This window comes from Chlorella variabilis (assembly GCF_000147415.1).
Source record: "Chlorella variabilis unplaced genomic scaffold CHLNCscaffold_2, whole genome shotgun sequence".
Lineage (NCBI taxonomy): Eukaryota > Viridiplantae > Chlorophyta > Trebouxiophyceae > Chlorellales > Chlorellaceae > Chlorella > Chlorella variabilis.
This window is the reverse complement of record NW_005435086.1, coordinates 220387-230103: the sequence shown is the minus strand read 5'-3', so window position 1 is coordinate 230103 and position 9717 is coordinate 220387. Positions and strand designations below refer to the sequence as shown.

General features: G+C 68.6%; 3 protein-coding genes across 3 annotated transcripts in view; 1 reads left to right on the top strand and 2 right to left on the bottom strand.

The window, feature by feature from the left end:
- The window catches only part of CHLNCDRAFT_17068 (hypothetical protein), a gene marked incomplete at both ends in the record, with an annotated part of 2217 nt that extends 703 nt beyond the window's left edge, over window positions 1-1514 (top strand). Inside the window, 5 exons of the mRNA XM_005851313.1 lie at window positions 174-243; window positions 613-696; window positions 990-1068; window positions 1226-1327; window positions 1410-1514. Of these exons, the coding sequence (XP_005851375.1) occupies window positions 174-243; window positions 613-696; window positions 990-1068; window positions 1226-1327; window positions 1410-1514 (440 nt within the window). The remainder of the gene's footprint in view (window positions 1-173; window positions 244-612; window positions 697-989; window positions 1069-1225; window positions 1328-1409) is intronic.
- Window positions 1515-1777: 263 nt separating this feature from the next.
- On the bottom strand, window positions 1778-3317 carry CHLNCDRAFT_137591 (hypothetical protein; the record flags this gene model as incomplete). Its single annotated transcript, XM_005851015.1, has 6 exons — window positions 1778-1868; window positions 2064-2117; window positions 2277-2359; window positions 2515-2610; window positions 2848-2914; window positions 3082-3317. The coding sequence occupies 6 exons, from the start codon at window positions 3315-3317 to the stop codon at window positions 1778-1780; spliced, it is 627 nt and encodes a 208-aa protein (XP_005851077.1).
- Window positions 3318-5177: 1860 nt separating this feature from the next.
- CHLNCDRAFT_137589 (hypothetical protein) lies at window positions 5178-8186 on the bottom strand (the record flags this gene model as incomplete). Its single annotated transcript, XM_005851014.1, has 10 exons — window positions 5178-5432; window positions 5552-5638; window positions 5766-5856; window positions 5969-6122; window positions 6316-6392; window positions 6736-6960; window positions 7122-7226; window positions 7362-7498; window positions 7611-7854; window positions 8029-8186. 10 exons carry the CDS (start codon window positions 8184-8186, stop codon window positions 5178-5180), a joined length of 1533 nt encoding a protein of 510 aa, XP_005851076.1.
- Window positions 8187-9717: the final 1531 nt, after the last annotated feature.

Genomic DNA, 9717 nt, shown 5'->3' with positions numbered 1-9717 from the left:
CGCCCCCCACAACCAGCCGCCTGCGCCCCCACCCCTCCACCACAACCCCCGCCACCCCACCACCAGCCCCACAACCACCACCCCCACCCCCCGCCCCCCCGCCACCCCCCCCCCCCCACCCCCCCCCCCCCCCACCCACACACACACCACCACGCCGCCACCCGCCCCCGCAGGCAAGACGCGCCTCATCAACCACTTCCTCATCAACGGCGCCTGGTTCCTGGTGGACCTGCCCGGATACGGGTGAGGTGGGGGGCTGGTGGGTGGGTGTGAGTACTGGTGGGTGGTGTGAGTGTGGGTACTGGTGGGTCTGTGTGCACTGGGCGCTGGTGGGTGTGGGTCTGTGTGCGCTGGGTGCTGGTTGTGGTGGTGGTGGCGGGGTGGGGGGGCGAGGAGCTGGTTGCCAGCGGCGGCGGCGGCCTGCGTAGGCGGGCATGCCGGGGCCCATCGGCTGGCCGCGGCTGCCGTGGAGGGGCCGGGCCGTGCGCCGCGGCCTGCCGGCCGCACGGCCATTCCCCTGCCACCTTGTTGCCCAAACGCGGGACCGCCGCTGCCCCGTGCCTGCCCGCCTCACCGCCGCTCTCCCCGCCACCCTGGCCCGCCGCCCTGCAGGTACGCGCGGGCCAGCAAGGGCAGCGTGGTGGAGTGGAACCGCTTCACCCGCGAATACTTTGTGGAGCGGGAGACGCTGGTCACGTGAGCCTCGCACAGCAGCCTGCCCGCCTGCCGTGGCTGCAACACCTGGGGGGCGGCAGCTGGCTCGCCCAGGTCGAGCATGGGAGGGGCGGAGCCTGCGTGCCGAGCGGGTGGCGCGCTGCTGAGGGGCGGCTGCAGCTGCTATGTCCTGTGCTTCACGCCGGTGTGCCCGCCCCTCCTGCGCCTGCATGCCCTCACCGCCGCCTGCGCTGACCCCTCTTCACCGGGGTGTGCCTGCCGGCTCAACCTGGTTAACTGGTTGCTTGACTGGCTGCCTGTCCCCCTCCCCGCAGCGTGCTGCTGCTTGTGGACTCCTCCATCCCCCCCATGCCCCTCGACATCTCCTGCGCCGCCTGGTTTGCGGAGGCAGGGGTGAGCCGGCTCCCGCTCCCGCCTGCGTGCTCCCAGTGCACGCAAGCACACACATACTCTCCCTCTCTGATGATACACACACACACACAGCACACACCACCACCACCACACACCACACACACACCACACACACACGCACACACACCCTGCCCCGCAGATCCCCTTCACCGTCGTGTTCACCAAGCTGGACAAGCGCAAGAAGGGGGCCTCCCCCTCAGACGACAACATTGCTGCATTCGAGCAGGTGTGGCTGGGGTGGGTGGGGGTGGGTGGTGGCTGGCTGTCTGGCTGGCTGGCTGACCCTGGCCGGCCGCTCCCTGCCCCTGCAGCAAGTGGCCGAGGCGTGCGGGTACGCGCCCCCCACCGTGCTCACCAGCTCCAAGAGCGGCAAGGGGCGCAGCGAGCTGCTGGCGCACGTGGCGCAGCTGCGGGAGCTGTTCAACAAGTCGCGGCACGGCATGTGATGCCGCACGCGCTCGGCAGGCGCGGCGCGTGACCGGTGCCGGCGCTCGGTCGCCGTGCGCCCGCGGGGCGGCGCTGGCTGCATGTCCTCAGCCGCCTGCCGCTGTTGCTCAGCTTGAGAGGCTCCCAAGGTGAAAATCAAAGAGTCCCAGCTGGGTCTACACTGCGCTCCCACAGAACCACCGTAGGTACTCAGGCTGTGTGGAGTATTCATTTCATTACATTCAGCAAGGGCTCCCAGGGCCCGTCACCGCGCCCCCGGCGGCATGGGGCTGCCGTGGTGGTGCACCAGCTTCCACACGCCGCCCTGCTTCTCAAACACATTGGTGGCCGCGATCCTGCGGCGCAGCGCGGCAAAGCAGGCAGATGGGCAAAGACAGACGGGAGTTGGACGGCAATATGTCGGGAACCGAAAAACAATCCACGAGAGTGTGTGTGTGTGGGTGGGCAAGAGGCGGGAAGGGTGCACAGTGCATGGCCGCCTGCCCTGCCTAGCCGCCACTAGCAGGCTGCCGCATCGCACCGCACCGCACCTGCCCCTGTTCTGCCCAGACTCTGTCAGCTCCAGGCAGGTCACAAAGGCTTGGCTGCAGGCACCACCGGTTGGCCACAGCTCAGGCTCGGGCAATGGCAACCCAAGGCAGCGGCAGGGCCCTCTTGAGGCTCACCCACCCTCACATAGCGTCTATACATTCACACTTCCGTAATAACCCAACACCACCCCAACACCACCCCGGGCGGCCCACCTGTCGGAGGCAAAGATGCGAACATCCTCCACCTCTATCCGCATGCGGGCAGACCCCAGGATCGCCTTCCAGCTCTCCATCACCTGCTCCAGCACGCGGGCGGCCGAGGCAGGGGCAGGCAGGGTAGGTTGGGAGCAGCAGGCAGGCGTGTTTGACAAAGACCGCCAGCGATCGAGGAGCAGGCCAGCGCATCAGTGGCAGGGCACAGGCGAGGCAGCCGCCGGCTGCGGGCCCTCACCGCTTGCCGCCCCGCGATGCAGCCGCACAGCGGGTGGATGCACTGGACGTGCTCCCCCTTGCCCCACACCTCGGACATGGCGGCCAGGCTGCCGCTCTGCAGGCGCGGACACAAGCCAGGGCAGGCCAGGCGGGCGGGCAGGAGGGTCAGGAGGGCTGACCAAACTAGCTGCATTGAGTGCTGCCTGGGGCGGCGTCCAGCTCGCGCCACGACGCACGGTGCACTGGCAGAGAAGGGGCGAGCCATGCATGCCCATGCCAGCTGCCAGCTGCCAGCCGCACCAGGTGGCCTACGCCCATGCCACATGCCAGCTGCGGGCACCAGGCGGCCCACCTGGAAAGCCTTGTAGAAGCGCTCGTTGGCCTCCTCCACCGCCAGCCGGCTGTCAAACCGGCGCCGCCTGCGCGAGGGGTGAGCAGACGCCAGCGAAGCCGCGGTTCCAGCACTGGTTCAGCTTTTGTCAGAACCAATGCTGTCGGACTGTTGTCTGCTGCTCCAGGGCACGCTAACCGCCCGCCACCACCCCTGCCCAAGCCACAGCACCAGCACCAGCACCAGCTCGCTCACTGTATCACATCTCGCAGCTGCGCAGCCGCCTCGTAGTCCTCGTCGTCGATCACCTGGTCCAGCTGCTGCTGCAGCTTGGACAGCGGCAACTCTTCTGTGTACAGAACCTTGTCGTCGACGCCGCCACGGCAGCGCCAGCCGCGCCGCCGCCCGGAGCGGGGCAAGCTGCCGCCGCGGAGCGTGGCCCCGTGGGCTGCGGACTGCTGCAGCGGCTGGCCAGGCTGCCTGCAGCGCATGCCGGGCAGCGCGGTGATCAGCAAGAGGTTTGAGCGCAAAGCAGGTGTAAAGGCAGGCGCAGGGCGGTGGCACCGGCGGGTGCAGCGCCCACCTGGAGGTTGGTGGAGGAGCGTCATGGTGTAACCCTGGCGCAGGTCGTTGCCGTGGCCTGCAAGAGGATTGTGGTGCGCTGTGGGGCTGCAGGCGGCAGCGGGTAACAGACATGGCTGAGCAGCAGCAGGAAGGGCTGCAGCGGGAGCGCGAGAAGCTCCAATGGAGTGTCGCTACTGCGAATTGAGCGCCAGGCCTTGTCCCATCTTCCTGCCTTCCACCAGGGCGCCGCCCCGTTTAACACTTGCCGCGTTGCCCCTGCACCCCCGCTCGCCTTCAATTCTCACCCACCCGTCCTCCGATCAGGTTCAAGACGCGCACACCCCTGCATGGCTCGCCCTGCACCCCTCCTTCTGGCGATCCTCGCCCTTGCATCGCTGGTGAGGCGCTGCATGGCTTGTCCGCGGCCCACTGACCTGCAGCACCCACATCCGCCGCGGTTGAAGAGCCAGGGAGGGGGCAGGCGGCCGTGCGGGCCTCGAATCCCACATGACCCCATTTGAGTTGCCCCCTGCCCGCCTGCAGGCCTGGCGCGGCGCGGCGACGCGGCTGGATGAGCAGCAGCAGCAGCAGCAGCAGCAGCCGGCAGCCGGCGCGGCGGGCTTCGGCCGGCGCCTGCTGGCGGTGAAGGCGGGGCGGGGCGGTGCTGGTGGCGTGGTCCGCCCGGGCATGGCCCTCCACGAGGCCACCGCAGCCCGGCTCTGCGTCATGCAGTGCATGCAGCACGCCTGCATCTCTTGGCACAAGATTTATATGGGGGAGGCGGCCGGCGGCAGCAGCATGCAGCCGGCGTCGGCCGTACCCGCCGCCGCGGCGGAGTGCATGCTGCAGTGCGGCATGCCCGAGGTGGAGAGCGGCTGCCTGGCACAGGTGCGAGGGAGGGTGGTTTGTGTGCTGGGCTGCAGCTGCCTGGCAGCTGACGCGTGTGCCTCCTGGGTACGGCGCACGGCGCTTCAATGGCGCTTGGTTGCGCCGTGGCGGGCCCATGCGCTGACCCTGCGAATTGATTCCCCCTGCCCCTTGTCCTTTTGCCGCAGACGTACCAGCGCCTGCTGAACACCTCGCCGCTTCAGTTCAGCTGCAGCAGCAGCTGCGTGACCGGCCTGCTGCACAGCTCCTGCGGCCAGTGCAGCGGCACCGGAGGCGGCTGCTCCGCCCTGCAGCTCGCCACGAGCGTGGTGGAGGCCGAGTGCCTTGTGGACGCGGCTGTCTAAAGGCTGTCTAAGGCTCGCGCCGCGCGTCATCCGGCAGCCTGCCTGTCCACTGATCCACTGATACCCTTGCAGTCCTGCTGCCGCAGCCGTGGCACTCCCTGATCAATTTCATTCCCCGCAGCCTGTACCCGCTCCCGTACTTCCATTTCCGGCACTCATTCCGCTCCGCAGCACGCTTTCGTGAGCCACGCGCCCAGCGCCGGCGTGCCCCCCAGCGGCTTTGACTTTAGCATGGCACGTGTCATAACAGTGTCGCCTGTTGCTACTATTGCGCCTCCTCTCTGATTGCTCCGTTGATCTGTTCCAATACAATTACACGGCCCAATGCCGCCCCCAAGGGCGCGCCTTTGCTCGAGCGCTGTGCAACAAAAAACAAATGGGCAAGGGTGGCCCCGGCTCCCAGAAGCCAGCAGCACCTGGTTTGCTGTGGCTCTCAGGGAACAGGGACGCGATAGTAATGGAAAAATATCAAAAACCTTGCCCCTGGAACTTATGGACAGAGCAGCCCAACCAGGCCTCGACAGCCTCCAACTCCGAAAGCCTGGCAGGAGCCTCTCACTTTCGGTCGGCATGAACATAGTCGACAAACACAAACTGGCGCTCCAGGCGCCCCAGCGCCTGCTGCGCCCCGCCCGCCAGCAGCCCAGCCACGCCCAGCACCAGGGGCAGGCTGAGGCTGGCACAGGGCGGCGCCAGCACCAGGCACGGCCCCGTCGCCAACGCCTGCGCGACCGTCACGGCGAAAGCGGCGGCAGCAGAGGCTGACCCCAGCTGCAGCGCCTGCCGCAAGGAACGCACGGAAGACAGCGCCTGCAGGGCACCAGAGGGCGGAAAGATGAGGGGTCTTAGCACCGAGGGACCTAGCCAGCCTGCTCCGAGGCGGCGGGCGGGCAGCAGCGGCAGCGGCTCTACTCGAGCGGGGCCAATACCTGGCGGCACGAGGGGCAGTGCTTGGTATGCTGCTCGTAGCGGTCCAGAACCTCCTGTCGGCTCAGCGGCTTGCTGGCAGCAGCCCCCTGCACGCATGGTAGCAGTCCTTGCTGAGGCCTGGTGGGGCAGGTTTACCTGGCACGAAGCCTATGAGCGGCAGTGCCACAGAGCGGCAGGGATGCACGGCGGGTAGGGCAGGCGGCGCCAGCTCACCATTCCACTACTGGCGGCCCCCGGTCCTGGAAAGTACTGTGGCCCGCCACCCGCATACTCGTCCAGCCAGCGGTGCAGCAGCATCACGCCCCTGCAACACAGCGACGAGACGAGCCCCGTCAGAGAGCTGCTGTGCAAGCAGGCGCAGCCCCGGCAGGCTTCAGGCATGCCCCGCTTCAGCCGCCGCCGCTCCCTCCGCTCACCGGTCGGCCGCCGCGGGCATGAAGTAGGAGCGGCGACCCTCCTGCCGCACCGTGCGCTCCTGCTGGTGGATGTGAACTGCGTCGCCGTCGATCACCTGGTGGGCCCCCAGGTCGGCCAGGAACTGGAAAGCATGCAGCAGCGGGGCCAGCGCGTCTGCGGCGCAGAGCAGGGGCACGTGCGTGGCCGAATCGGGGTGAGCTACGTGGGATGCCTGGCAGTACCACGAGCGATGGTGAGAGGTGGGGAGGTGGTGTCATGGGGTGCGTGGGATCTCAGGGATGGACCCAAGTGCAAGCAGCACAGCAGGGGCTGGCGCCTCGGGTGACCACCACCCCACCGCACGCACCCGAGCGCAGCGCTGACTGCAGAACGGGCGGCAGGCCGGTGGCGAAGAAGGCTGTAAAGACGCGGCTGGTGCCGGGGCTGCAACAGGCGCATGGGAGGAGGGCACAGGCCACGCGTTAGAGCAGCAGAATCAGGGGTGTTGCGCCAGGTTGGGCGGTGAGGCTGGGAAGCGGCGTGCCGGCCGGGGCGGCGCCTCGCCTGACTGGGACAGCGTAGAAGCGCATTGAGAAGCGGGTGCCGCGCGCCGGGACCTCCTGCCTGCAGGCGGGCAGGCGTGCGTGTGCGGGTGTGGTGTTAGGAGTGCGGAGAGGCCGTCGGGGCCAGCTGGCACGGCATGGTCCACAGGCATGCAGGCCGACGACCACCCATGCGCAGCCAGCCACCCATGCGCAGCCAGCCACCGCAAGGCCATGGCACTCACCACACCAGGCCGGGAGGCACAAAGCGGGTGACCGCCGGCACGCTGCCGCTGCCGCCGGCCGGGGCGGCCTCTCCCACATCGACCAGCCCGGGGATCTCCCGTGCTTGCTGCTGGCCCCGCCCTCCCTGCCGCCCCGCCCTGCCCTGCCACTGCCGATCCATGTGCAGCTGGAAGCCTCCCTGGGAGGTGAGCGGCCCCGCCAAGTGCAGGGGGATGCTGCCCGCCCTGCGACATCCACGCAACAAGCAAGCATGCAACAACTCAGCACTGAACAACGCCAGCAAGAACAGGCCTTGTTGTGTTCAATGCTGAGCCTAGGCCCGGGGGAATCATCCCAGCGCAGTCAGGCACGACGCCCTGCTGTGCAAGCTGTGCATGCTGCGCACCTGCTGGGGCTGCCGATGACGCCCGAGTGCGCAAAGTGGATGTGCGATGGGTCCAGCAGATTCTCCAGCAAATACTCGGCGGACAGGGGCAGCTCGCGCTGGTACCTGCAGTACCAAGGCGGTACGAAGACAGCAGCATGGAGATCCAGCAGGCGCACACTTGCGCAAACAGTTTCCACGGCATGCCGGTGCGTGTGTTCTACGGCCCTGGGAACACCCCCCTCATGAAAGGGAGCTCACCAGCCACCCAGCAGGGAGCCGGCGGGCGTGGCGCCGTCGCCGCCGCTCGACAGCAGCTCGGCTGGCAGCGGTAACGGGCGCAGCTGGCTGGCGGCGGCGGCGCCGGGGCCGGCCTCCATCCACACCCACAGCATCCCCTGCGGCCAGCGGGGCAGGACAGGGTTTGGAAGATTGGCTGGGGTGCAGGGCAAGGCTGTGCCTGCTTCCCTTCCACCTGCCATGGCAGGCCGCGGCCTCCAAGTCTCCCACCTGCTCCTGCCTGACAGGAAAGGCGGCCACGCAGCTGCGCTGGCTGCCGCAGGCCGCCGCCTCCTGCTGCGGCGAGTCGGCCTGCGGGATCCTGGCGCAGCGGCCGTCGCCGCCAAACTGCCAGCCGTGGTAGCTGCACTGAAGGTTGCCGCTGCCAGGCTCAATGCGCCCTTCGGACAACGGCACCAGCCGGTGGGGCCACCGGTCCTCCAGAGCACGCCACTGCTGGCTGGGGGCATGGTACCTGCGGCGGAAGGGCGGGGCCACGAGCTGGGCTCAGAGAGGGTGGCGCACAGCAAAGTAGGAGGCTTGGACGCTGCGGCCAGGCGGATCCACTGTCAGCCAGCACAGCTAGCCAGCAGCCAGCCCGCCCGCCCGTTTGTCTGCAGGCCGGCCTCAGGCTGTCTGCTCCGCTCACCACACAACCAGGCGCCTTCCCAGCACTGTGTAGGGAGTGGGCTTGGCTCGGTCCAGGTAGGATACAGGGGCCAGCGGGTACCACTGCTGCTGCCAGTTGAACTGATCATCCGCCGGTTGTGTCTTGCTGCCGCCGCTGGGGGCCACGGTGCTTGGCATGTCGGGTACGGTGGCGGTGCTCTGGTGCGGCGTGGAGGCTGGGTCAGCGACTCGGCGCTCCTCCTTTCCCGCTGGTGCCCCTGTCGCTGCAGCCACACAGCGCAGCCTGGGTGCAGCGGCAGGCCGGCGCGCTGGTATGGGTGCCAGGGAGGAGCGCACAGCCGGCGGTGAGTAGGCCGCAGTAGCGGCGAGGCGCGGGCTCATGGCGGCCGCCTGCTGTCGGTGCGACCAGCCAGGCGACGGGGTAAACCGATATGCGCTTCTGGAATTCGCTAGCGCCGTTCTGCAAAGGTCCAAGGGCCAAGTTTGGTTGATGCCTCCTGAACAGAGCGTGTGCGGCACTGCTGATGCGTTATCGGCTTGGAAGATTAAGCGGGAGTTTGCACACTGCGCAGTCGTTGGGTTTGCTATCGCAAAACCTTGCTAGGGCGCCCGAAGTACATTTTCGGTACTGCAATGGGGGCCAGGGCGGTGGCCCTCAGCAGGCGGTGCACCGTTGGCGCCTATCCGGGCTGCCGCGCTCCAGTCATCTCTGCGATACAGCCAAAACTGGCCTGCGCTGGCAACTGCCTTGTGGGCTTCGAACGCGCGCCTGTGGCACGCTCGCTCTGTGAGCTCGGGGCGGCAGCGGGGTTTGCACACCCGTCTCAGGCTGCAGGGGGCGATCACCGAGCTGCAGGGAGCTTCGCTTATAGCCGCGTCCAGCAGCCGCGGTGAGCACCCCTGGCCCCGACTAGCTGCTGCCGCATCGCCGCCGCAGCACCACGAGCGCTGCCCTGGGCAGGTGCCTCCGCGTCTGCCGCCGCTGCCTGCACCCGGCTCCGCCAGGCGTTGCCCCAGCGACCCCGTGGCACCCCCGTAGCCACTCCACCGACGCACTCCATCCATTGTTGAATCCGCTTGCCCGCTGCAGGCTGTTGCCAGCAACATGCAGCAGGCCCGGCCGGCGGCGGCGGGGCAGGCGGGCCTGCCGCTGGGCATGCCGTTCCAGCTCATCCAAAACATCAACACCCTCAGCGAGCTCAGGTGGGTGCAGGCCAGCAGCATCAGCAGCGCCAGCACCAGCAGCATGGATGGCATGTTTTTAGTTTTGATTTTGGACAGCAGTCTGCAGGCAATGCGTCCGTGCCGCCGCAACCCCTGCCGGCACCCAGCCGGCCACTCCCGCCTGCCCTCCCCGCGCCGCTGTGCTGCCGCAGCGGCATCCCCGTGCATGTGCTGGGCAACCCCGGCATGCAGCTGGCGGCGCAGCAGCTCGTGGCTCAGCGCCTGATGCAGCAGCAGCTGCTTGCGGGGCAGCTGCGCCCCGTCATGCCGGCCCAGATGCTGGCGATGCAGCAGGCCCAGCTGCAGCAGCGCATGGGCGGCGGCGGCAGCGGCGGCGGCAAGAAGGGCGGCGGCGGCAAGAAGCGGGGGCGCGGCGCGGCCGCGGCGCACGCCGCGCCGCCGCCCATGCCGGCGTATACCGCCCCTCTGCAGCCGCCGCGCCCCGCCAACCCTTACGCCGACCCCGGCGGTAAGGCCGCGGCCA